Here is a 26416-nt window from a genome sequence, read left to right as displayed (position 1 = left end):
TTTTACGATGGCAGCTTTCTCCATCGATTAAGGATAGGAGTTCAAGAAAATACCATGTTCTTATAAAACATTTATTTTAAGTCTTTAACAATCATTAATCATCAAATCATTTGCAATTAAAAAAAAAGGCATTGTTATTATACAAGAAGATCATTTAAAAAGAAGAAGGAAAACAATTCTCTTCACGGGAAAAAAAAATCACCAAACGACTTGTCGCAAGATACTCGTACTATTTGCGATGATGACCCTTTACGCGAACATTACCCACCTTGTCGTCGTCGTCGTCGTCGTCGTCATCCTCATCCTCATCCTCATCCTCATCAGACGGTGGAGAATGGTCAAGACGAGAAGAGTCCTTGGCCCACCTAATAATCTTCTCAACCTCATCCTCTTCGTCTTCATCACCTCCTTGATCAAATCCACTAGGACCCGAAACAGTACTGCTGCTGGTCGTGTTATTAGGAGCTTTGAGAGCAGTAAATCTAGCAAACAGATCATCAGGGTCAACATCATCTTGAGATTTAGACGGTCGTGATTTGGAGATGATGGTTGAGGATTGAATGGCGGTGGTGGTGGGTCTGGATTTGAGGGCTTGGAATCGACGGTCAAGATCAGGGAGGAGGTAATCAGGAGAGACACGAGACATGTGAGAGTCGACAGAGAGTTTTAGAAGTAACTCGTCTTGTGCTGATTGAAGAAGTTGATCCACCGGGTCTTCTTCTTCTTCATTTTTTGCTGCGATGGGTTTCTTTCTGTTGCTCATTTCTCTCTTTTGCTCAAAATCTCGATTGATTAGGCCTTCCTCTCTTTATATCTTCTGATGATGTTGAATTGAAATTAATTTTAGGGTTCAAACGTTTTACTATACGGGGCATGTAAGTGCGTATATGAATGCATAATATCAACGGTTTTTTTTTTCCTGAATCTTAAACTCTATTGTAATAATTTTTTATTTTTTAAAATTTATTTTTAATTTCAATCCATCAAATCAATTTAAAAATATAAATAAAATAAATAAAATAATTATTTTTTTATAAAAAGCTGTTTGAGCTACATTTCCAAAAAATACCTAAATTTGTGCAAATTATAATTATAAAATATATTTATATTTATATTTATATTTATAAAAAAAACTTTAAATAAAATATATTTTTGTGTTAAAAAATAACCGCTCACAATAGGCCAATTTTTTTTATATTTTTATAGTTTACAATTTAGTCATAAATTAAAAACTAATTCTCTTTGAGTGAGGATGGAGATAGCACCGTGGTTTTTGATTTTTAATAATAATGTAAAGTTAAAGTTTAGTTTTTCACAGTTAGATTTTGTTTTTTACTAGAATATATTTTCATTAGTTTGGACAATAATATCTAATAAAAGGACATTACAAAACAACGTTATATATAGTGACAATGTGGGAGCAATTAAATTTTTTACGACATATTGGAAATTGCACCTAAAATATAAGAATAAGTTGGGGCTTGTTCCTTTTTAAAAAAAAAACTTTAGGGTTATTTTCAGTATAATATTAATTACTCATGTATATATTATGTGATTGATTATGATAGTTCGACTGAAAAATGTCATTGGAATGACAAATTGAAATCTCACTTATTTTATAGATACATAATTAAAGATACAAGAACAGATTAGACAACATTATACAAGGATAGGATTTTGTCATTACCCCCTCTATTGATAGCATATCTTACCCTGCTTTGCTGCAGCGGTGATTCTGCTTCTCGGTTATCGTTTGCTTAAGAGTCTGTTTCGCTGCAGGCTGTGTCATCATATACAGTTCTAACATAGGATCCTGCCCTAAAAATTACGAGTCCATAACCATGCCTGCTGTTAAAACTGTGGTAACTATCAGTGCAATAAATAAGGTTGGAAGTTGAACCAAAGTAGACGAGGAATTCAAGATGGCACGTTCAGCTATAGAAGTGCAGGCAAAAATTATACCATTCAAACCACCAAATCAATGAATACTTGCAGCTAAACCTGTTCCGCAGCTGCAGCTGATGCTGCTGCACAAATAATGTTCGCTCAAAACAGTTAGAAGTGAAAAAGAAAAGGATTTCTCGATGTTCAAACAAAAGGCAGGTTGACCCAGGAAATTTGCCGAGTAGCCGCTAGCAACAAGTTTTATGCGAAATTTGATGATACAGGATCAGATGACTTCAGTTCTTTAAATTAGCCCACTGTCAACCCAAATCCAAATTTGTAATCCTTTTTCTTATGATCCAACTGCAATATGTAAATTCAAAACTGGTTAGAATATGTACATGACACAAAAACCTCCAAGAAAGAAGAGGAGAGAGGATCAGGCTTTGGGAAAATCTGTTTGAAGGAAGTGCACATATAAATGCAAATAGAAACTGACACCATGGCAGAAGCATCATGCTAAGAATCTAAAGATAAAATGGTCACATACCTCTGCAGAAAGAATAAAATTGAGACCCATATTCAAGCGTTCTTCCAAGAAGGCAGAAGTGCACCCATTGGAATCAATCTTTCCTCTCAGACGAGCCTGAAACAACCACAAAGATCAGTATCAATTTAGTTCGTCTCATATCTAGGCAAGTTTAAAATTTGAGGCCCAGCAGGATTGATGATCAAGGTTACAGGTCAGAGTATGTGTAGACAACCCAGGCAATAATATGTTGACACTCTGAACATGATGTAATATCAATATATCATAGCATTGTGCATGATTTGCTCAAGGAGTTTGCTAGAGCTAGGCTATGTTGGTGGATCAAGTCTTACCAACTGGCAAAAACAGAGGAGGTTTAAATCCTTACTTCAGGACCGTATCAGAGAGCCCAAACCCAGTGAGGAGTCAAGCCATAGTCTGGCCCAGTTGCCAAACTGAGATGCGCAAGCAAGCACTCAAGTCTAAAATAAAGCACACGTTAAAACTAAATGACAAACATCCTTTCAACACAGTGACACCACATCCACGGTTCAATTTGTTCAGGCACACAGTTTTGAGAAAATGATAGTTTTCAGTCCAACCAAAATCAACCCTCAGATTTAAGCTGAAGGTTTATTAAGATAAAGCTCATAACAATCCTTAGATTTAAGCAGAGGTCTATTAAGATTAAGCACCCAAGACATCTATCAACCTTGTCTGTAGAGAGGGTATAGAGTAGGATTTAAAATATATATTATCTATTGCAACCACTTTTTGTAGATAAATTACTGCACACAAGAAGTATATGAAAGAAGTGCTAAAATGACACAGGTATCTAAGTGCTAAAATTCATAGTTTCTAAAAAGGAAGAAAAATTGGCATCGCTCCACTTACTTGTCTGAGGGCATAATCATAGCCAGCACTAACTGTCACATCTCTTGATAAGTAGTTGTACATGAAGTCTGTTGCTAGTGAAACCTAATATTAACAGAAAAGATTATGTAAGAAATTTATTTAGATAACAAATTACAGCCTCCTCAAGAAATTGATTACCTTCTCAGAAACCTTCTGCACATAGCTCAAAGCCATCAATCCAGTGCTAGCAACTTGCCCTGCAGCAACCTGTAGGGAAAGAAGTAATTTTATCCGGTCAAAGCAAGAAATGAACAAGTCCTGGTTAGAATCCCAGTACAAGTTTGTGCATGCATAATGAGTTGAAATATCTCTAACAAATGGTGAATGCACAGCGTTTACAAGCTTGGAGATTCACTTAAACTACCAGCTAAGCTGAGATCAATAGCCTTCTCTCTTTAGAATTCTTGTCTGCAGAATCATGGCTAGACTAGACATCTCTTTCATTATCAAGAATTGCATATAACAACATTATATTAAAAATTATGCGTGACATTCACTTCTACACAGTGTACATAAAAGTAGAACCTGCTCAAGTTTATGTTTTTCTTCATCTAATTTCATTCAGCATTTAGTTTTCTCTCAATGAACCATATGATCTTTTGCACATGGAAATCAACTCATTAGGCCCAGTAGCTTCCAATTGTGGAATTGAAAAACAAGATTTTACCCAATTCCTTGAAAAGGGCATGCCAAGTATTCAATGCCACTCCAACACTTAGAAACAAGAAAGCATGTGCCCCTTAGCTCATAGATCAATGCAAGTTACAAGAGCCAAGGAACCTAACATAGTAACCCTTCCACAACAATCGAACTATGATAGGTCAACGAGCTCAAACATGCAATAAAGGATGAGTGCCAAGCCAATTACCATCTTGTCTGTCTCGTACCGACCAGCATATCCAACACCAGACTTCCGATGTTGACCAGCCCAAAATACTTCAGCACCCAAGGACAAGTGAGGGGTCACACTCTGCATTATGAAGATCCAATAAACAAAAAAACAATGAGCAAAACAATTAAAATGCAGCTGGAGAGGAGGGAGAAGAGGTGTAGGCATTTGGAAGGTATTGAGAATCACAAAAGATAATGATAACTAACACCACCAGTGATTGAAAAAAAAACTAGCTATATAAACTGTTTTAAGAGAAACAGTGCATTCTGAATCATAGCAACTAAATTATGGAGCTCATTGCCAAGAACGATCATATATCCAAACATATTGTTGAAGTTATGCTCTGGTTATTCATTGAGAATGACCCTTTGGCTTATTAACTACTCACTCACAATCACAACGATTACAAATTCATATATCATTCTACTAACAGAAATTGTTGTTACCTGAATGTAACTGGCACCAAATAAGGCACCATTTCCTAGTTGCAACTGGCTCCTGTAGTCTTTACCCTGTATGAAGTAAATCATATCATTATAAACAGGGAAAAAAGCATGATCATTTCATCTTTAAGATGCTTGACACTAAAACAGATGCTTAAGGTAACAAAAATGTCTGCCACGCCAACTTTCATTGTTTGTGAGGGAGAATGAATATGGAAAGATATGTGCACATTTACATGGTAAAGAGAGCTTCACCTTGTAATCAAAGTTCAACATGACATGAGACATGTGAGGCTCGTTTGTGAGCTGCACAAAAAGAATATGACAGAAGTTAAAAAGCTTACATGCTTGTCCATAAACTTTGCTCACATTACCCAAAAAAACAAAAAACAAAAAAACAGGGGTAGGGAAGAAAAGAAGTCCAAAGATAAGGTGAAATGAGCAAATATTTTACCTGAGCATTAGCCTTCAAGGCAAGATCATCAGTCAAATCACACTTCACTCTTGCATTTAGTCTCCCATCAGTCAACACCCTCCCAATAAGCATTGTCTGCAGAGACCCCATACAGACACTTAATTGAAATTATGATATGATAAACCCCCAGAGGATCCATTAGTAAATGATTTGGAAAGGAAAATATGGCAGTGACAGCCCACCCTTTGGTCTATAAAGTTAGCACCAAACTCGTAGTGAGCAGTCGGGATTTTGATGGCTTCTGAAGATTGAGAAGGAATTTCCATTGGCCCCATCATTACACTGAGAGATGGTGAAAAATAAGAGCCAAACTCCAGAAGAAAAAATGAATTAAGCTGTTTGGAAAGAATTTGAAGCATAAAGAGGCCAAAACTACCTGTGACTAAGTGAAAATTTCTGATTCAGTCCTTTGGTAAAATCAAAACGCATCCCCTCAAAATATTCAGGCTTTAAAGACACTGCATAAACATTTTTATGAAACTAAAGTCAAACATATTAAAAAGGAGAGAATTCTCCAGCCTAAACTTCTAAAATGAAATGCATTTCCACAACATACACAATATGATTCAACAACTAAATATTTAAGTGACTATAACAAACACATAACATTCAGCATGTATGTGACACTCTAAAGGAATCAGTCCCAAAGCTTAAAGCATATTGCTCTTTCCACACAGGATTTGCTAGCACAATTGGCCTATGAGAGCACCATGAATGTAAAAGTTTCAAAAGCCAGTCTCTCGATAGCTCCAAGAACTAGCCAAGACCTGCTCTTTGTTAAAACAGCAATCTAGTTCATACCAAATTCAATCAAAAATCCAGAATCAGACAACTTTAAAAAAAAAATCTGAAATAAAAATAAAAAGGTTAGTTTCTTTTTCCACTTTTGACAAAACTAACCACAATATCATTGCAAGAATTACAATTGAAAGACATTAAAACATCAAAATCCATTAAATTTCACAACCCAGAAACACTTCAAATCTCAAACTCACACAATCCCACTTCACTTCCCACACAAAACTCTCATCACAAGACCAAAAACCCATATTTAAATCACCTCAACAACAAGAAATAACCAATAAAAAAAACCAAACTTTACAAACCAAATGCCCCAAAAAAGACCAGCCAAAACTTAAGCCTATTAGGGTTTCACGGGCAGATTAAATCACTAAACAACAAAAACAAAAACCCATATCAATAAACAGATCAAAAGACGAATACAGAGAGAGAGAGAGAGATTGGAACTGAACTGAGTGCTTCACGATGGAGTTCTTCGTATGGAATTGGACAAGGAAGGTTCATGTAATCAACGTTTTTGTGCACTTCATTGACCTTTTTGGCTGCTGCAGATGTTGCTTCATTGCCTAACAACGTTGTACCTGGAGGTACAAACCCCGCCATTATTGTCTCTAGAGTTCAGTTTAATTGGTCACCAGAGAGGGGCTGCGAAGGGAAAGAGAGGGAGAGAGCGTGTGAGACGGTGCTGGGGGGATTTTGTCATTATGGGGTTTAAGAAAAGGGTTTAAACCAAAATTTTAAAACCCGGCCCGGCTCGGGACCCGGCCGTCCTGGGCTGAAACCGGACCGGGTTGATGAAAAAATAAAGGAAGGAAAAACCTGGTGTGATCCGGCGGGTTGACCTGGCAAAACTCGATAAAAAACCTGGTTGCAACCCGTTAACTTTACTAAAACGACGTTGTTTTGGTTTTTTTAAAAAAAATAGATCTGATGATCCCGTCAAAACTCAGAATCCAAGCCTAGAACCAAGTCTAAAAACTATGGGTTTCACTTTGTGAACTTGTCTTGTGGGTCATACATCTTCTTTTTTGTTTATAGAATTTATTTTTTTGCTTATTTTTTTTTTCAATATAGTATTAGAGGGTTGATTTGGTAGTTAAATTGATTCGAATAAGATGAAAGATCAATAAGAGTAAAAAAATGATTAGATCTAATTGATTGGGGCAACCTAACAAAACCTGGTAGAAATTATTTTTTTTCAAATGTTTTTTTTCTCCTAGCTAAAGACATTTCTTTCTTCATATTTTTTAACTGGTTATTAATTCTTTTCAAAGTTCACTATATAAATATTAGAACAGTGTTTTATTTTTTCAATGTGGGATTTGAAACCTTTTAGTATATATATTATATATTCACAAGAAAAAAATATTTTTTCAATATAGAATTTGAAGTCTTTTAGTATATATACTCACTCACAAGAAAAATGTTTTTTTTTTCAACGTGGGATAAAAAATTTTTTGTTTTAAATACTGCACTTAAAAGGATAATATAATATTTTTTTCAATGTGAGGTAAAAAACACTTGAAATGATCTTTTAAACTTCACTATTTACTAGGTGTGTTCAAAAAAATCGATTAATCGATTAAACCGATTAAAAAATAAAAAACCACCTGGTCTGGTTCAGTTTTGATTTAAAAACTTAAACCGATTAAACTGAACCAAACTGAACCGGTTTAATTAAATCTTAAGAAAAAGTATAAAAAAAACATCTTAAACCTAAAGACCCTAACCCTACCTTTTCCACCCCCCTTTTCCCTTTCCATCTTTCCAGTCGTCCTCCTTCCCTTTCCCTCTTCCTTTGTCCCCTTTCCTCCTTCCCATCCACCCCCTCCCCCTCCCTATTTCTCTTTCCAACCCCCCTACCCCTCCTTCCCACTCCCTCTCCTCCATGCTCTTCTCTCTTATTTTATGTAATATGTTAACATTAAATCTTATTTTATTTGATCACTTTGGTTTATTTCATGGTCAACTTACAACAACGACAGCAGCAAAAACGTTTCTATTTTTTCTGTTTTCTAATACTAAAAAATTGATCAGAACCGCACAAAACCGGTTCAGTTTGAACCAGTTATCAGTTCGGTCCCGGTTCAGTTTGAACCAGTTATCAGTTCGGTCCGGGTTATATTAATAAGGAATACTATTTTTTAATTTGATTGAATTTTTGGGTTAAAACCGAACCATGAACACCTCTATTCTTTACAATATGTATAACTTATATTCATATTGATTAATAAGAAATGTTCGTGCTGTTACTTTAATATAAGTTTTGTTTAGAACTCGTATGCATAAGGTCTTGCAGTTTTATTATTAAAGTAACGTTTGATTTAAATTTTATTTAGCCTTTAATACTACTTTTATAACACGTTGAAAAAAATATTGTGCATGCACCATACATATATATATATATATATATATATATATATATATTTTAAAATTTGTTGTAGCTTGGGTTAAGGCAAGGCCACCTGACCCAAGAATTTTGGGTCTGGCATAACTGCCAAATTTATTTTTTTAAAAATAATAATTTATAAAAAAATAATTAAAATTTCTAATTATGATACTTTATGGTTTAATTTTTTTTATAAAAATAAAAAATATATATATAAAAAATTAATTAACATTTATGTTTAGAATACTTTAAGAGTAGTTTATATATTTTTTTTAATAAAAAACACAAAATATTTATAAAAAAATATTTAGGATACTTCAATGGTAGTTTTAATGTTTTTTATATAAAAAATTATATATATATATATAATTAGCATTTTAATTTATGATACTTCAAGGTAGTTTATTTTTATATATATAAAAAATAGAAAATGTTTATAAAAAAATTATTTAGGATATTTTTAATGTTTTTTTATAGAAAATAAAATTATACAAAAATTAATTAGAATTTGTTTATGATAGTAGTTTAATATTTTAAAAGTAGTTTAAATATTTGTTTTATAAAAAATATAGCAAATTTATATAAAAAAATTATTCAGGATACTTCAAGGGTAATTTTAATATTTTTTTATAAAAAATATGATAAATTTATAAAAAACATATGTTCACAAAAATTATTTTTTAAAAAAATTGATTAGAATTTATGTTTAGGATACTTTAAGGGTAATTTATTTTTTTTATAAAAAATATATATAAAAATTATTTTTTTATAGAAAAAATAAAATAATTATAAAAAATTAATTAAAATTTATATTTATGATATTTTAAAGATAGTTTAAATATTTTTTTTATAAAAAATAATAAAAAATTTTAATGCCTGCTTGGGTTTGGAATTACCATAAAATATTCTCAATTCTCTTTATATTTTTTATACGTATATATTGGCAATATTTTTTTAAAGTTTATATAAAAATAAAAAATTAAGTTCAAAAGGCCTCTCAATTTAACAAGGCCTCTTCTATCAAAATAAGCAAAGCCCACATTTTTATTAAACACCATTTTCTAGACCCAAACTCCTGACCCGCATCCTTCTCGGGTCATCCATAAAACGCCACCGTTGGTCCTCTCTGTCTCTCTCTCTCTGTCTCTCACACACTCTCACTTGCGGCAAGAATGTACTCAAGTTCAGGTGACAGTAACGGATACCACCAAGACAACAAGCAGCAACTCGGGATGAGTCAAAGAGAACGAGTTAGAAGAGTACGCGCCAAGTCACGTGATGGATATGGTGAGGAACAAAAGGTCACTCCTTGTACCGAGTTTGACAAGGCTTACTTTAACTCTTATGCTCATGTTGGTATCCATGAAGAGATGATTAAGGTAAGTGAAAATGATGTCATCCTTATTAAAATGTACTTACTTTCATAATCTGGGTTTTCGTTTTTCTTGTAGATTGTTATGGTTTTTTTAACAAGGCTTTAGGGTTTTAGGTTCTGTTGTGGCTGTTTTGTTTGATGTGTAAGTGAAGGCTTTTGGAGTTTAAGGTTGTTTGAAATGTTTCTTTGTCTTGTTAGTGCTGTGGCTGTTTTGTTTGATGCGTAAGTGAAGGTTTTTGGAGTTTAAGGTTGTTTGAAATGTTTCTTTGTCTTGTTAGTGTTGAAATTCTGTTTCTTGAATGTGAAATGGGGTTTATGCTTTGTTTTCTTGAAAGATTTTGATAGGCTTTTTTGGGTTTTCACTTAGTAGTTTTTTGTGTGTTTGATCATTTTTGGAATGCTTAAGTTGAAATTGTTAATTGCAAAATCTTTTGTCCTTGGAAGTTAGGAGTTTGGTTCATTTGTGGTTTTTCATTTTGTAATCAGAGTGTTTTTTATTGAATGATATAAAAATATCTAAATCTTTATTCTATCTATGTAGGATCATGTGCGGACAAACTCTTATAGGGATGCAATCTTTCACCATCAGAGTTTGATTGAAGGCAAGGTAATGCCATTGTGATCAGTATTCTGTTGTTAATCTATAATATTGTTATCTTCTTGATGTAAAACTATGTTGGAGGAAGCTTGGTGTCTGCTTGGCACTTTGGCATAGAGCTTATACAACACGTATGATTTCATATGCAGTAAGACCATGAAATATATCATGTCGTAGAATTGGATAAAAAAAACTTAGAATAAATATGTCGAGTATCAATATTCTGCATAGTGGTAAGGAAATTTTAGGAATATTTTATGCAGTACGTGTCCTGATTGCTCGATTTGAATGCATGTTCAGGTTGTCGTGGATGTTGGTTGTGGCACTGGAATTCTTTCTATTTTTTGTGCTCAGGCTGGTGCAAAACGGGTAAGATACATCGGAGTGATTCTTTTACATGAAGTTTCTAGTAATTTTGGAACTGAATTAATGAATTGCACATATAATCATCACTTGCCCTCATTGTTGCATAGTATTGTCTCATAAGCATTGTCTGTGATATAGACGAATCGAACTATTGAACTCTCATACTAAATGGTCATTTCAAGTGGTGCACGGAAAATGCTAATATTTCAATGTTGATATAATGTTTATTACGTTGCTCCATCTTAGAACTTTTATATTTCTGTTCTGAATTCATGAAGTGATCATTATCAATTGATTCCTTCTGACATTCTGCACCATGTTAAATTGTCTCCAGAAAAGTGGTTTTGTGCATTTTATTGTGTTTTTAGAGAAAATACTTTGATTCTCTCCTTATGTTCAATATTCAATTAAGATGGTTTACGCCTAGGCACAATTTTACCACTGTGCTTGCATGAGTTTCAATCTACATGTGTCTTACATTTGAAAGATATTGTTTCACCAGGTATATGCAGTTGATGCAAGTGATATTGCTGTGCAGGTACTGTGTTTGTGCTCATCTTTTTGTATTACATTTTCAGTCTGTTATTTAGCTATTTGGTTGCTACTTTCCATGTGGCTTGTGATGAGTTTGAACATTCTTTTTCAATAAAAGAAGGACGTAATAGATGTTCATTCTTATTAGGAGAGAAAAGGATGTTGATGTGTCTAATGGTGTTCAATTGTCAAAATGGAAAATTCATATTATCACATTACATGATCAGTGGTGTGCATAATATACAAGTTAGTATTGTAAAATCAGCATAACTTCTCAACAACCTTTAAATTATCTGCCAAGCATAATTGATGCACAGAAAAATGTAATGACTGCAAAATATCTTGTCCCCAGCTTGCATCTGAAATTGCTAGCTGTTGATAATTATAAGACAAAATTTGCAAATTATTATTCAGGATTTGCTTATCTTAGAGAATGTGGAATCATAGTTTATGTCTTATATTTCTTACAATCATTTCTCATGTGACCTTTTTCCTGAGTGGGATATGGTTAGGTGTTCCACATTTTGGTCGTTGGTAAATATTTGTGATGGCTATTAATCATATGAAATCTTGTAGGGTTTGCATGGTATGCATTTTGTATTGATTTTATTAATTCTTATAAGATTCTTAAATGTATAAGAACTAAGTTAAGATGCAGTTTTGAATTGATTTTCCTTTTCTTTAAACAGGCAAATGAAGTTGTGAAGGCGAACAATTTATCAGACAAGGTCATTGTATTACACGGACGAGTTGAGGTAGGCTTCTGTATAAATAGCTAACATGATGTCTGTGCTCTGAAATGGGTTCCCAAAGGATCTGTAGTCTTAAATTATCATGCAAAAGAGTTGTGTATATTTATTTGCTTAGTTTGATTGTTTATAAAATAGCAAGCATTTGTACAGAATATATCAGTTGCTGTTTTTTCTGTACAGAAAATGCAAACATTGATTATTGACAATTGGAATCAAACTTATCTCCCAGCACAAAACATACCTTTTTACCAGACTATCACCACTTGCTTTCAACCCTATTTCAGCAATCATCATTCATGTTAATTCTGTAGATAGGCAGTCATGATATTGATCGGAAAATGTTGGAGTGTTACTGTCATTTTTTCTGTTTTGGGAATGCCTGTTCCAGTGAATGATGTAGCATAGTTGCTGGTGATGAGATAGAGAAAATTTGTTGGCTATGGCTATCTGGGGCACGTACAGGTCATTTGCACAACTTGTGAATTGGCAGATAGAGTGCACTAAGGTTATCGTGGTTTGGGGAATATAAGGTTCACAGCCTGATTTCTGCTGTGCTGTGAAAGGCAAAGGTAGTGTTTAACATTATGGTAGTGGTTGCTTTTCAAGTGTTATTTTGCTTGGAAATGCATCAAAGTAATCTTTTTTTTCATTTTTTAAAATTTATTTTTGATATCAGCACATCAAAATGATCCAAAAACATTAAAAAAAAAATAATTTGAAGAAAAAAATCAAAATTTTTGAGAAGCGCGGTTGGCCCGCAAATACAAATGGCCCCAAAGGAAATGGGCCAACCTTTGTCTGTCTTCTTGCATGACTTTTGCAGTGGAGGTCTGGCTGCACCTCTATGTCACATAGTTTGCATGGGGGTTGAACTTTCATGTCCTCTTCTTTGTTTATTGGCTTGAAAAACTGGGCCACTGGTTGAGTGCACAAGTTTGTTAATTAACAAAAGGTAGCCTCATGCAGATATGTCTATACATGTCAATTGAACCCTTCAAAGTCTGATAGGGTAAGTTTCATGTAAATTTGAGGGAGAGAACCAGAGTGCTGGCTGAATTGTGTTATTTCCTCTTGCATTAACTTATCTGCTTCCTATCTGCTGGTCACTTCACTGTAGTAATGATTTCTGCAGGATGTTGAAATTGATGAGGAGGTTGATGTAATAATTTCAGAATGGATGGGCTACATGCTTTTGTATGAGGTGACTGTTAAAATTTTGCATTTTATATGTTTGTAATCAGCAAATCCAGATCCAATGCATTCAGTATGGACATGACATTATGGCATCTAACCTTTTGTAGGCAGATGTACTGTCCCACGTTGCCTAATTACATACAATGTTTACCATCTTGAGGACTTCTTTTTCTCTTAATTTGTAGAGCATGCTGGGAAGTGTCATCACTGCCAGAGATCGCTGGCTAAAGCATGGAGGCCTTATTCTTCCTTCAAATGCAACTGTAAATTTTCTTCCTGCTTGGCAAGTTGTCTTATAGCACAGTATTATGTGGATTTATTAGTCTTTTCTGGTTCCATTTACATTATGTAACTAGGTTAAATGTTCAGCAGAATCGCACTTGGGAAATCTACAGTTTCTTACTTGTCAATCAAGTACTCATGTGTTTTGTAATGCTGATTTCTTCTGAATACTGCCTGCAGTTGTACATGGCACCTGTCACACATCCAGACAGATACCGTGAAAGCATTGAGTTTTGGCGAAATGTTTATGGAATCGATAGTGAGTATTATGTTCATATGAAATTCTTTAAGAAGCTACATGTCTGGATGAGAACTTGGGATGGTATTTGGAAACTTAGTGTCTGTTTTTGGTTGCAGTGTCTGCCATGTTGCCCTTAGCAAAACAGTGTGCATTTGAAGAGCCGTCTGTGGAAACAATATCAGGTGAAAATGTATTGACATGGCCACATGTGGTGAGTCTCCTCACTTACAGTTAACTTCTTTGTAAGCCTTTTAATGACTTATTGTACATCATTAAAAAGAAGAAGAAGAAAACTTCCTCTCGATATGTGGCTTGTTAACCGCATTTGTGACATGTAAATGCTCAAGCTGCCTACTTCTTCATGATGCACTCCAATTGAACACGTGTGTCCATTTGGTAGCATGTTCGGAAGTGGGTGAGTGACTGAGCATGTCTGCACGCTGCGCTCATGTGAGAGATAGAATCTGCAAAACCTACAGTGGCTCAAATTTTGTTGAAAGTTTTAGATTTGATGTCCCTTTAAATCTAATGCTTGGATGAAAGAAATTTTAAGAGGTGATGACTGATGAACATATGGTCCTAATGATATTTCTTTTCATTTGGAATTATTTTTATTTCCACAGAGAGCATGCTTGCATAAACATTGCCCTTCTGTTGAACATGCTTTGCAAGGGCTGTAAAATTCATGAGGTGCTCCTCTGAGAAAATTTGAGGCCTATATTCATACTTTCACACATTTGCTATGTTGTGTATTTGGAAGGAGGATAAAGAGACTAAAATATCATGATAATTGGTTTTGTTGCTCTATATGAATAATGTGACGAGCAATCTCAATGGATTTGTTTTATTTCATTGGTTATGAAGTTTATTGGTCCACTACATGCCTTATTTTATTCAATGAATAATGCTTATATTAATATATGGACCTTGTTATCTGATACAAATCCTCGTGTGCCCCTATTGGTCTGAGATGTCTGTGTGAATGGATTTTGAGATTCTTTTGCTATAGCTGCTCTGATTGTATATTGAGCAGCATTCTTATATCTTGTTTGGATGCATGCACACTCTTGTGAAAGCTACTCCATTCAGAGATTTGAGATTTAGTGTCGGTTACAGGTTAAGCATGTGGATTGCTATACGATTACAATTGATGAACTAGAATCTGTCACAACGACATACAAATTCAGGTCAATGATGAGAGGTATGCTCCCTTTCTTTTATTAATTTTAAAATCCTTTTCTTTGAACACGGAACTATCCTGCTCTGGTTTTGTGTTAATCAATCATCCACTTCAAAGTTTAAGCTATCGAAATCTAGCATGCTGAATAAAAAACATTCATATACCTTCTCAAATGCCTATATATCATCTTGTTTTTCCAGTCTAAAAATTCTGTTTCCATTCTTTTCTGTTTTGCTGATTACTAGAAGTGTGGTTTGAATGTTATTCTAGCTCCATTTCATGGGTTTGCGTTTTGGTTCGACGTTGAATTTGGTGGGCCTGCAGCTTCTCCGATCAATCCTCGAGCACCAGTCTTACCAACTGCACCATCAAACAATTCTCCAATGGATGGTAGTCAGAGGAAGAAAAGGACAAATCCAAATGAGGCACTTGTGCTATCCACTGCACCCGAGGACCCTCCAACACATTGGCAACAGGTATTGTGTATTCATGTCCTTGTCATTAATGTGCATTATCTGCTTTTGTTTGGTTGGCCCCATAAGCAGAAGCAAACATTTCCAACTGCTACACCAGCATAATAACACCCGTGTAGATTATTATGACCTTAAAATTAATTCCAGCGGTTACCTTGGTCGGTGTTGTTTACCAGAAATTTGTTTTGGAATCACTATTTATGGCTGAATTCATGTGCAAATGTACACAGAAACTGATTGGTATAGAATCTGCTGAATCTTTCTTTTTGACATGGAGAATTTGCATGGGAGGCATATGTTGGGCAGTTAAGAACTTTCCAGTGATCAATGAACATAACCCTTGTTCAGTTCAAAAACAGTATCCTGTATGTATATTTGGTGAAAAAAGTAAAAGAAATGTGCACTAATATGATATTATCCTTGTGATTACTAAAAGTAGCTATCTTCAGTGGAATTAAGTGTTATTGAAGTTTTATTAACTGAAGTGGTGTTTTCATATTCATTAAGTTACAAAATTTAAAAGAGGTAAATATGATCACAATTTCAGGAGGATTGTTGAAAAAATCATGAGAGGTCGATTTTTTTTTCAAAAAGTTTTCTTTCATGTTGCATCTGTACGTGTCCTGGTGAGCTTTTTGGCTGATTTTTTGTTTTTTCTCCTTTTCCAGACTTTGATATACTTCTACGACCCAATAGATGTGGAGCAAGATCAACTCATTGAAGGCTCAGCAACACTAACACAAAGCAAAGAAAACCGTCGATTCATGAATATTAACCTACGATACTCGTGAGTCAGCAGTCATTTAAGCTAATAGATTCATCTCCTCTTCCGTCATCAAAGTAGAATCAGATCACATCTATTTATATATTTCTGCCTATTGATCATTTGCTTTGATCATTGTTCATACAGTTCTGGTGGGCGGTCCTTTGTAAAGGAGTCTGTGATGAGGTGATTTTCTTAAGAGTGTTTACAGGTTTGATGAGTCCCAATAGTTCATTCCTGGGTAAGATAATTCCAAGCCTTCCGAGTTAGTGCGTGGCACAACTTAAAGCTCTCGTCTGCAAAACCTAGCAGCAGACTTTCTTCTTCAAAGGGAGCTCCTCAATTGACTATGCAGATTCATGAATTTTTAAGAATTTCTACCTTCAGGACATGGAGATGAAACTTACTGTAAACACAAATATAGGTGAGCTGATTGACAAAAATTCATTTAAGACTGTTCTTGGGATGCGGGCTGTGTAAGAAGAGCAGGCAATGTCATTGTTGTATTTTTACCCATTTTACGTTCGCACATGCAATTTTTCCGAGCTAAATGTCTCACAGAGCTCCCGCAAGTACCACACCACGTACAAATGCAAACAACATCCAATACAACTACCTTCACAGCATTATTCCGAGCTAAAAACATGAAAAACAAATAGACTAGGGTTTGGAGGTGCAATTAGGAAAACATACAGGCTGAGCCGGCAACACCTTAAGCTGTTAAATAATGTATTATTTTCTTAACAGTAATGTCATATTGGCTTCACTTTTAACATGGCATGCATAGAGGATTCAACGTTCACAGATAGCATGACCATCCCTTGTTCCTTTCGCACTATGACACCAAACCCCACACCTTCCTTCTTGATAGCAGCATCTGTGTTGATTTTGACTTTCCCTGCTGCAGGAGCTGTCTTGAGAATATGAATACCATGAGTCACCATAATCGAACTAGATGGCTGTTTATAGTTTTCCATCTGATAATCAAGAAGGAAATTTAGGGATGGGGAGATGGGAGTCTCCTACCACATTGTTGAAAAATACTTCATTTCTAGACCTCCACAAAGCCCATACGATTAACACAGAATTGCTCTAATATATCCTTATCAACTGACCTCTGCGGACCTATTACCCATGACCTAAAAGGAGGAAACTTGCATATCATCACAACGTGGAGATACAGGGGACAAAAACAAAATGCTTCTTGTCCAACCACAATCCTTGAGCACATGTATATTATCCTCGCAGCCACATCTGACATAGGATACATCATCAATCTGCACTCGTTTAGCAAGGTTTAATCTTGCAGGTAGGGCTTCTTTATAAGCACGCCACACAATTTATAACCTTCGGAGGAATACTGAGTTTCTAAAAGGTCTTCCACCAGTCCTTTTCTGCGTTCTCCATCTGGTCACTGGAAGTACACGCCTGGTATCCACTCTTGACACCATTTTCCATCCCTAGAATAATGCCATATCAACTTATCCTCAGGAAGCTTCCAACTAATAGGAATGTCTGTGATCTGTTCCACTTCAAAGGGGTAGAGAGTGGAATTGAGGAGTCCAACATTCCATGAGCGAGTATCTGTATCCTTTAGCTGATGTGCAGTAGCATTTGCATCAGGATTCATTATTGGAGACCACACTCGAACACCATGATGTCGCAGTAGCCACTTGTCTTTCCAGATTTTTATCCTCGTTCTACCCCCCGCCATCCACCTGGTTCCATGCTCCAAAAGCTCACGGCTCTCCACTACACTACGCCATGTATAACTAGGATTATAGCCCTAACCAACATGCCAAAAATTTGACAGAGGAAAATACCTTGCTTTAAGAATTCTTGCCAACAAAGAATCAGGAAACTTATGCAGCCTCCAACCCTGTTTGGATAAAAGAGCTTTATTGAAACAACATCAACTTTCTAAAACCCAAACCTCCTCCTAACTTGTTTCTGCATATTATGTCCCAAGCCGTCAAGCAGATCTTTCTCTCATGATCCTCATATTCTGCACGTAGTAGGAAGAGGTATGTAGAAAGCGGGGCCCCCTTCTTCAGTCCTCTCTCAGGATTAAGATTCTCCCCTGGAATTCCATTAATCAGAATAGAGTATGAAGCCGTGGTCACACACCGCATTACTAGATCGACCCAATTGTGATTGAACCCCATCTTCAATATAATACCCCGCAGAAAAGACCATTCAACCTTGTCATATGCTTTACACATGTCCAGTTTCAGACTCATAAATCCTTGACGGCCTCTCCTCCTTCTCATTCTGTGAAAAGACTCAAACTCTATCAAAGCATTATCAGTGATCAACCGACTAGGAACAAAAGCGCTTTGAGTTTCATGAATTATCTTCGGCAAAATTAATTTCAATCTATTAGCTATCATCTTAGCAACCAGTTTAAAAACTAGGTTACTTAAGCTACTTGGTCGAAATTGAGTGCGTGATTCTTGGTTATTAACCTTTGGAACCAAACAAATATGAGCATAGTTAATAGCAGTAGGATCCTCTCCATTATTAAGAATACTCAAAACATAATCACAAATCTCAGACCCCACCACAATCCGTTAAGATGCCTTTCCATAAAAGTAAGGTGTGTTCTTGTCTCCTTCCTTCTTCCATGAAGACCCAGACCGTTGTGCCCACATAATTTCCTCCTTTTTAAGTAATCCATCTATCTCTTCTTACAGATCTGTCACTGCTTTAAAAGTCTCATCCGAGGGAGGCAAATACTGTAGCCTATCAAGTTCTTTCCTGTACTCCTTCAGAGCCCTGGCCATATGGCCAAATGTATTTCCAACTCCACTATTGCAGTTCATTCCCACACGCTTCTATTCTATTAGCAAAGGAAAAATTCTGCGAATCCAAAGACAGATTCAACCATACTCTCTGAATTGTTTATGAACAAGCTGGGTCACGCAGCCACGTCGCCTCAAAAAGAAAAGGGCGCTTCCTGCCATTTTCATTAGAGCCAATAATTTTTAGGTTCAAATGAATAAGACAATGTTCTGAAACAAAACGAGGAAGGTGTGTAAGAGAAGCACCAGGAAACAAATTCCTCCATTGGAAATTCACAACACATCTGATTATTTATCCATGTATATTGGTTCCCAAAGAAACCAATATCTTGAAGACTACAATCATTCAAAGCTTGATTGAATGTTTACATGAGTGCAAAATCTCTTGGCAAACCACCCTGCTTCGCATGGGAGTAAAGAACTTCATTAAATTCACCAATACAACACCATCATTCTAAGGCTTCAAATCTCGTAATGACTTCCAAGTCCTCTCCTTTTCTGATCTCTGGTCAGCCAGACACTCTTGCAAACCTCCACTTGTGCTCTGACAATGAATCACGGTAGACCTCAGTATCAATGTAGTGTACAGATAGTAAAGCCAACCCATCATTTCTCCTATTGCCTTCCCTCTCACAATCTACAGCAACTTTTGAACCCCATACGTTCATTAACCTTCTGAAATTCATGATTTTTTTTTAAAGTCCTGTTTCCATCAGGAAAACTAGACTGGGAGCTTCAAGCTGGATAAACTCGTGTAATCTGTTAACTGCTTGAAGCTTGAAGGTTACCAGGCCCTCGCAGTTCGGAACCATAGCTCTAGGCGGGGCTGTGCCACAGCCTTCGCCTCTCTTCCACTAGAATGAATCAACTTCAGTTATAATTATATCATCTCTCATTAGTTTCTCCATCGGAAAGGCTCCATCCCCATCACTGCTATCTCTACCAACTCACCCTTACGCTTCTCCATACTAAAACTCGCCCCACCAATACCACCCCCATGTTAAAACTCCCTCACCATCTGTCTATTTTCCTTCAGTTCTCTGTTGACGCTTACAAGTTTTAGAAGAGTAAACAAGACTCTTTTTTTTCTCAGGGTTTTTACTTTTTAGCATGCGGTAGTTTGAGTAGGGTGTGTTTAGGTTGCAGGCTGGGTTTGATAAAGAGATTCTTCTCCAACTGATATGCTTCTCCAGGGCGGGCGCCACACATGCATTCTTGATTGTGTTCGTACGTAAATGCTTGAGCATTGAAAGGACGGTCCCTAGCCAGCCTTGCAACTAAACACCATGTTGGAGGTATCCATTGGTTCGCATCAATGTCATCTACCATCACAATCTCTTCCTCCTCCATTATTTACTCCCTCTTGTCTACACCATCTGAACTAGTAGCCATTTATAGTGAAAAGAAGACGAATAGCCTTTATTTATTGAAAGGGAAATTCTCACACTGATAAATAATTTATTTATGCTCGGTCTAAATTACACGTTCACCAAGGTTAAACCTCTTTTTCATACCTTTTTAAAAGCACCCCTTTATACTTCGAACTTATATTTATTAAATAAAAAAATTGAATATATATTTATCAAATAAACATGTTTTGATTCTTGACAATTAAATTAAATAAGTTTAATTTTTAAACCATATAAAATATTCTTAAGTGGACTTAAAGTAAACATTATGATTTATGGGCAGTTGAATTATCTTTCAGATTAGTTAGGATAAATATATAACTCTTAAGAATAATTATTACCGACAAATCTTGACTCACACATTATATTATTATTACGAACCCTTGTTATTTTAATAGTTCTTTTCAATTATATTACATGTGACATAAATATAAATCATAAATACATTCATAAACAAATAAAAATTGTATAGATTATTTTTTAATATCATCACTATTTCTCCGGTTCGGTGGAGTAAAAAACAATGCAAGAACTATTTTTTATGAATTCATAATGTAAATAATTAATAAAGTAAGGTTTTACAACAATAGCAGAAAATAATAATTTAAAAAATATTAATTAGAATCCATAAATTTTGATGTAATTTAATTATTTTTTTTAATTTTAATACTTTATATTTCTTATTAATTTATATCTAAACATTTTTAGAATTCTAATATTTAATAATAAAGTAAGGTTTTACAGGTTCGTTTTAATTACTGAAATCTATTTTTAATTGGCAAGAACACGATCCATCTTCTAAATTACTAATAAAAGGATCTCATAATTAACCATGAACAAGGTGAATATTAATTACACCGTCTTGAAAGTATTTAATCATCAAGTATTTCTATAATTTTTTGTTAAGATTTTTTTTCTTAATTAGGCTCTTCTTTATAGGAATCAAATAGAACCACCAAATCATTCAAAATTAAAAGTTTTATACAATATGGGTTTTGATAGCAAAAAAACAAAGAAAAAATATAGCTCCAACAAAGAAAAAAAAACCTAAAATATAGGAAACTAAGAATGATTTTTTGAAGAAAAAAAAGGTGGGAATTAGTTTTAAAAAAACGAGAATATTTTTGCCAAATTAAATATTTTCACCTTATCACAAAAAATATCAATTAATATTATCCACTTGCGGAGAAAAAAATTCCAAGTCGTGGCTTCTCTCCACCCTGCTCAAACTCAAAGCCAGCCATGGAGAATTGTTGCAGCTTCATGAAATTGAACTTATCATCTTCCATAACCAAACCCGCTCTATTCAAAACCACCAACATCTTCTTCTCCTCTTTAAATGATGAAAAACTACCCTCCACAACTCTCAAAACCCCCCTTTCAGTGTCACCCCACAGACATAAAACAGCAGCCACTCAAATCTTTAAAACCAGTAAGTACCCATGTCTTTAGTTGTCATTTCGAGAAGAAATGCCCTTTCAAAATCTTAACTTGGCTTTAGATTTTTAATATTTCTTATTTAACTTTTGTGTCAGGTTTTAAAGCAAATAGTAGCATAGCAAATGCTGAAGTGCCTGTGGAAGTGGAAGTGGAAGTTGCAGAAGGGTACAGTATGACCCAATTTTGTGATAAGGTAATTGATGTGTTTTTGAATGAGAAGCCTAGAGTTAAGGAATGGAGAAAGTATTTGGTGTTTAGGGAAGAGTGGAATAAGTACAAGGAAAGTTTCTACACTAGGTGCAAAACAAGAGCAGATAGAGAGACTGATCCAACTATGAAGCAAAGGTTAATTTCACTTGCCTCTAAAGTTAACAAGGTAAAATAATGATGCATCTATCATTTTTCACCTCTTCTTCCTGTTACTTGGAAAAATTTAGTAAAACAAAGGAAATTGATATGTGTTATTATTTATGTTGTTCTTGATTTGTTTCCCAGGATTGTTGTTTCCTACGTGGTGTGTTTTGATAATAAAATATTCTGAATTTTAGGGGGAAAAGAAGATTTTTTTGTTTTTGTGTCTTAAAAAGAGAAATATGCAATTGGGAAATCTGGTTTTGCTTCTGTTTCTATCTGATTTCTTTTAAATGAGTGTATAAAAGGTTAAGAGTTGGATAAATGTATATATTATGTACTCCTTTGGGTTTAGAGACTCTTTGGATTGTGGTGTACTAAGGAATAAACATTGCAGATTGATGAAGATATGGAAAAACATGATAAACTTCTCAAGGAGATTCAAGATAACCCAACTGACCTCAATGCAATTGTTGCAAAACGGCGCAAGGATTTTACTGGGGACTTCTTTCGTTACCTTGCTCTTCTTTCAGAAACTTGTGACAGCTTGGAGGACCGTGATGGTAATTACGAGAGCACTTGGGATGTGTATTATTTTGATGGATTGTGCACATTTTTTTACACTAAATTGCATGGTTCGTGAGAATCCCTTTTTTGCTAGGATTGTTTGATCATATGCTAACAGAACTCTTATATATGCACATAAATACTGAAATGTTGGTCATTTTGAGGATGCTGTTGTTAGCCTATATGTTTTTAGAGTAAACAGAGACCGTAGTTATTTACCAGAGAATGAGGCCTAGCTTGAATTTGTTTTGAATGTAATCTCAAATTAATGCAACGAGTTAGAATAGTAACCAAAATAATCTGAACTATATCCGCCTTGTCGTTTCTTTTCCTTTCCAATCTATATGACTCTATTATACTCAAGTCATTCAGAATAATTCCAATCTGACCACCTTACTTGTCCTGTTGCTGTGAGAATGATTAAAAAATAAAGTGATTGCATCAAGCTTTTATTTTTTTTTTTTATGTTTTCTAATATAATTTTTTTTTTCATGAATTGAGAGAATGGATTAATTAATGAAATGACATATCCTGGAGTTGTTCAGAGATACAAAACCAAATAACTAAGAATTACGGATGTTCCAAAGTAAAGAGTACATAGAATGATAGAACATTTGGTACAAAAGGTAAAGGTTATAGCACCTTGACAAGCATAATAATGGGCTTATAATATGTGAACCAGAGTGGAAATCATGAGTAAATGCCTACCAAACTTCGTTTGAGGGCTATGATTAGTTTAGCGGAAGAATAATGAGCTCGTGTTTCTTGCTTGAAGTCAATCATCTAACGTGATTGTCTGGTGGTTTGAACAGGAGTAGCTAGGCTAGTGGCTAAATGCATGTCTGCTGTCAGTGCTTTTGATAATGCATTGGAGAGTTTGGAGACATTAGATGCTGCCCAAGCCAAATTTGATGATATCCTTAACTCTTCTTCAGTGGATGCAGCATGTGAAAAGATTAAAAGCCTAGCCAAGGCAAAGGAACTTGACTCTTCCTTGATCCTATTAATAAATAGTGCTTGGGCGGCAGCAAAAGAATCCACTAGTGTGAAAAATGAGGTAAAATCTGTGTGAACCTTGTATTGAGGATCTTTTGCGTAACTACTTAGAATTGTATATTTCCAGAAGAAGATGGATAAGAAACTGAACTAATCAATTCATGTTTGTATTTTTTATTTGATGATGAAGGTATCTGAGCAATTTGGCTTGACTAATACTCTGGATACATGCAAACTGGTCTATCCACATGTACCTGGTAAATCATGGACCAAAGTCCACTGACATGATATAAAAAAGGAATTGTTTGCACCTGGCAGTGGTGGGAAGCAAACCTAACACGTGTGCCTAATCCACACAACCCAAGCAAGCCGTAACCAATAGCCAACCCTACAGGGTTAATTCTGTTTGCAATTTCAGTATCTTCAAACAATATTTCCTCCTTTTGTGGCCTCCACTGAGTGTTATGCAGGCATGCTAACTATCATGGATTATTATGTGTAGTCTAGAACTATTGAAGCATTAAATGACACGGAATAAGAGTGCTGCATTTCCATGACTTCTCTTGAATCTTTACAGCATTCTTTCCATTACATTCATGAGTTTCCTGTGCTACACTAGCCACTGTCAGCTTAATGCCATAGACTCTGATTTCAGGTCAAAGATATAATGTATAGTTTATACAAAGCCATGAAGAGCAGTCTTAGGAGCATTGCCCCAAAAGAAATAAAGCTCCTCAAGCACTTGCTGAACATCGCAGATCCTGAAGAGCGGTTCTCAGCATTGGCAATAGCATTCTCTCCGGGTGATGACCATGAAGCCAAGGATCCTTATGCTTTATACACGTAAGAGCTTCATATTCTCTTGTGATTCAAGAGATTCAGGTATTGGTTTAGTGTATAACATCCTTTAACACCTCTTTGTTGCTGTGTAGGACTCCCAAGGAGCTGCACAAATGGATTAAGATAATGCTCGATGCATACCATCTCAATAAGGAGGACACTGACATTAAGGAAGCCAAGCAGATGTCTCAGCCCGTAATTATACAAAGGCTGTTCATTCTAAAAGAAACCATTGAAGAAGAATACTTGGAAAAGACAACATTTCAGACGCAACCAGAAGGGGACACTAAATCAGAGGACTAGTGAGGTACAGTCCAGTTTTATCAACACCTCTAGCATAGTCTTTCTACATTGTGACAGATTTATAGCTTCCAAGATGAAGCCTCGAGCTGCAAATTGTGAGGCTACTTTTCTTCTTCTGTTCTGTACTGGAGCTGCTGGGAGAACTGAGAAGAGACTTTTTGTGTAGCTCCCTGCATTGGGAGACGATTATATGACTTGACCGTGTTATTCTTCTCTTTTGGGGGACTGACGACCTGTTTCCTTTTGATAAATTTGTTTAATTAAAATGTTAAGTACATTTATTTTGGCGAAAAAAAAAGGATTTTCAAATCTTTTGTCGATGGTTAATTATGACCAACGTTGTTCCAATAAATGTTTGTCATGTGTCCACCACAAGAATTAGAGGAATATCACTACACACACAAGCTTCTGATATGTTTTGAGTGACAATAATTGGACAGAAACCCATGTTTAGTTATGAAAGGATACGATCAAGATTCCCACTTTTATTTCAGGGACTATTGGCCTTGAATTATTTATTTTAAGAACTATCTATGCTAGGACCAGAAGTTAAAGGGGGTGTCGCATTTTACAAATAACTAGTATCCTATAAAAGAAATTGACTTGGATACTTTCTAGAGTGAAGATTACTCTGCAATATCAATGCAGATTTCACTCTAGCTTCATCACATGATTGCTTCTCGAATACAAATGCAGGGCAAGATCACAAGAATTGTGGAAATGACAATTCTCGTCGCTGTGTAAAGATTGAGAAGCGTGATTGAGACCATGTAGTTTGGATTCCTTACAGGGACAAATCGGAAACGAACAAGAAATAGAGCTTCGAGGTGCTTGTCCAAGGTGGTCATATCTATGGAGATGAAGAGAATGGCGGGAAGAAAGAAAGAAAGAAAACTTGTATCATTTTTATTTTTTTAACATGGTATTAACGTGTATTTCCGTCTTCAAAGTTTTATTGCCATGTTGATTGAAATTGTTGTCGTTTGCTTTTAGATTTCGTAGAAGTTAGCTGACATTTTCAGCTAAAGATCTGTTGTGATTTTAGGGATGTTGAGGATGGTTGTTTTTTTCTTTTTATGTAAATGATACAAATTGGCTTCTAAACAAGTTATTTAACGGGGTTTTTCCCCTGAAAAATATCTAGTTTAAAGGGATAATCATCAAAATACTCTTATAGAAAATTTTATATACAGAAATCTCATCAAAACTATATCTGAGATTGTAGTAATAGTAAAAAAAATTTATATATAGTAATCTCATCAAAACTATCTGAGATAGTAGTAATAATAACAGTTAAAAGTATTTTTATAAAAATACATCAAAATGAAATTTTTTTAATTTTTTAAAATTATTTTTTATATCAGCATATTAAAACGATATGAAAACACATAAAAAATCAATCTAAAAATATATAAAAAATTATTTAAAAATAAAAATAAAATTTTTTTAGAACACAAAACATGCTCAAAACCCTAGTATAGAAACCCAAAATTTAACACCAATTTATTTTGAAATAAAAGTTTATGTTTAGTTTTATAGATTCACAAAAGTTTCATTGATTTGGATAGAAATTGTTTTACGGGGTTTTATATTTAATATTATTTTGTAATCATATTTATCTTT

General features: G+C 34.9%; 4 protein-coding genes across 6 annotated transcripts; 2 read left to right on the top strand and 2 right to left on the bottom strand.

The window, feature by feature from the left end:
• Positions 1 to 116: 116 nt before the first annotated feature.
• LOC133672856 (nonsense-mediated mRNA decay protein 2) lies at positions 117 to 882 on the bottom strand. The gene has a single exon (XM_062093400.1). The coding sequence runs from the start codon at positions 761 to 763 to the stop codon at positions 230 to 232; it is 534 nt and encodes a 177-aa protein (XP_061949384.1). The 5' UTR covers positions 764 to 882; the 3' UTR covers positions 117 to 229.
• Positions 883 to 1936: 1054 nt separating this feature from the next.
• Positions 1937 to 6654, bottom strand: LOC133672535 (mitochondrial import receptor subunit TOM40-1-like). Its single transcript, XM_062092969.1, has 11 exons — positions 6392 to 6654; positions 5515 to 5596; positions 5321 to 5420; positions 5118 to 5213; positions 4919 to 4969; positions 4667 to 4732; positions 4197 to 4298; positions 3467 to 3535; positions 3308 to 3391; positions 2435 to 2530; positions 1937 to 2247 (listed from the first exon to the last, which is right to left on the bottom strand). Exons 1-11 carry the CDS (start codon positions 6540 to 6542, stop codon positions 2194 to 2196), a joined length of 951 nt encoding a protein of 316 aa, XP_061948953.1. The 5' UTR covers positions 6543 to 6654; the 3' UTR covers positions 1937 to 2193.
• Positions 6655 to 9419: 2765 nt separating this feature from the next.
• LOC133672473 (probable protein arginine N-methyltransferase 6) lies at positions 9420 to 16602 on the top strand. The gene is made up of 13 exons (XM_062092903.1): positions 9420 to 9707; positions 10245 to 10310; positions 10602 to 10670; positions 11170 to 11205; positions 11891 to 11956; positions 13086 to 13154; positions 13333 to 13410; positions 13610 to 13688; positions 13787 to 13881; positions 14787 to 14871; positions 15121 to 15326; positions 15992 to 16110; positions 16234 to 16602. Exons 1-13 carry the CDS (start codon positions 9501 to 9503, stop codon positions 16274 to 16276), a joined length of 1218 nt encoding a protein of 405 aa, XP_061948887.1. The 5' UTR covers positions 9420 to 9500; the 3' UTR covers positions 16277 to 16602.
• A 4852-nt stretch (positions 16603 to 21454) lies between these two features.
• On the top strand, positions 21455 to 25930 carry LOC133673424 (uncharacterized protein At4g37920). Of its 3 annotated transcripts, none has more exons than XM_062094216.1 (7): positions 21455 to 21728; positions 21832 to 21929; positions 22485 to 22650; positions 23467 to 23711; positions 24306 to 24493; positions 24583 to 24797; positions 25490 to 25930. In XM_062094216.1, the coding sequence occupies exons 1-6, from the start codon at positions 21539 to 21541 to the stop codon at positions 24791 to 24793; spliced, it is 1098 nt and encodes a 365-aa protein (XP_061950200.1). In that variant the 5' UTR covers positions 21455 to 21538; the 3' UTR covers positions 24794 to 24797; positions 25490 to 25930. The 3 variants fall into 3 exon arrangements, with proteins under 3 accessions (XP_061950200.1, XP_061950199.1, XP_061950198.1); XM_062094215.1 differs by having other exon boundaries at positions 21832 to 22112; positions 25584 to 25930; XM_062094214.1 differs by having other exon boundaries at positions 21832 to 22112.
• The last annotated feature ends 486 nt before the right edge of the window (positions 25931 to 26416 follow it).

The sequence above is a fragment of the Populus nigra genome, chromosome 14 (genome assembly GCF_951802175.1).
Source record: "Populus nigra chromosome 14, ddPopNigr1.1, whole genome shotgun sequence".
NCBI lineage: Eukaryota > Viridiplantae > Streptophyta > Magnoliopsida > Malpighiales > Salicaceae > Populus > Populus nigra.
This window is presented reverse-complemented; position numbering and strand designations above follow the sequence as displayed.

Coding starts and splice junctions, on each gene's coding strand:
- LOC133672856 (XM_062093400.1), bottom strand. CDS start 763: ATGAGCAACAGAAAGAAACCCATCGCAGCAAAAAATGAAGAAGAAGAA.
- LOC133672535 (XM_062092969.1), bottom strand. CDS start 6,542: ATGGCGGGGTTTGTACCTCCAGGTACAACGTTGTTAGGCAATGAAGCA. Junction 5,421..5,514: donor AAATTTTCACTTAGTCACAG/GTAGTTTTGGCC, acceptor ACCATCTCTCAG/TGTAATGATGGGGCCAATGG. Junction 3,392..3,466: donor TGCAGAAGGTTTCTGAGAAG/GTAATCAATTTC, acceptor TGTTAATATTAG/GTTTCACTAGCAACAGACTT.
- LOC133672473 (XM_062092903.1), top strand. CDS start 9,501: ATGTACTCAAGTTCAGGTGACAGTAACGGATACCACCAAGACAACAAG. Junction 13,155..13,332: donor GCTACATGCTTTTGTATGAG/GTGACTGTTAAA, acceptor CTTAATTTGTAG/AGCATGCTGGGAAGTGTCAT. Junction 15,327..15,991: donor CTCCAACACATTGGCAACAG/GTATTGTGTATT, acceptor CTCCTTTTCCAG/ACTTTGATATACTTCTACGA.
- LOC133673424 (XM_062094215.1), top strand. CDS start 21,539: ATGGAGAATTGTTGCAGCTTCATGAAATTGAACTTATCATCTTCCATA. Junction 22,651..23,466: donor CAGCTTGGAGGACCGTGATG/GTAATTACGAGA, acceptor TGGTTTGAACAG/GAGTAGCTAGGCTAGTGGCT. Junction 24,494..24,582: donor GATCCTTATGCTTTATACAC/GTAAGAGCTTCA, acceptor GTTGCTGTGTAG/GACTCCCAAGGAGCTGCACA.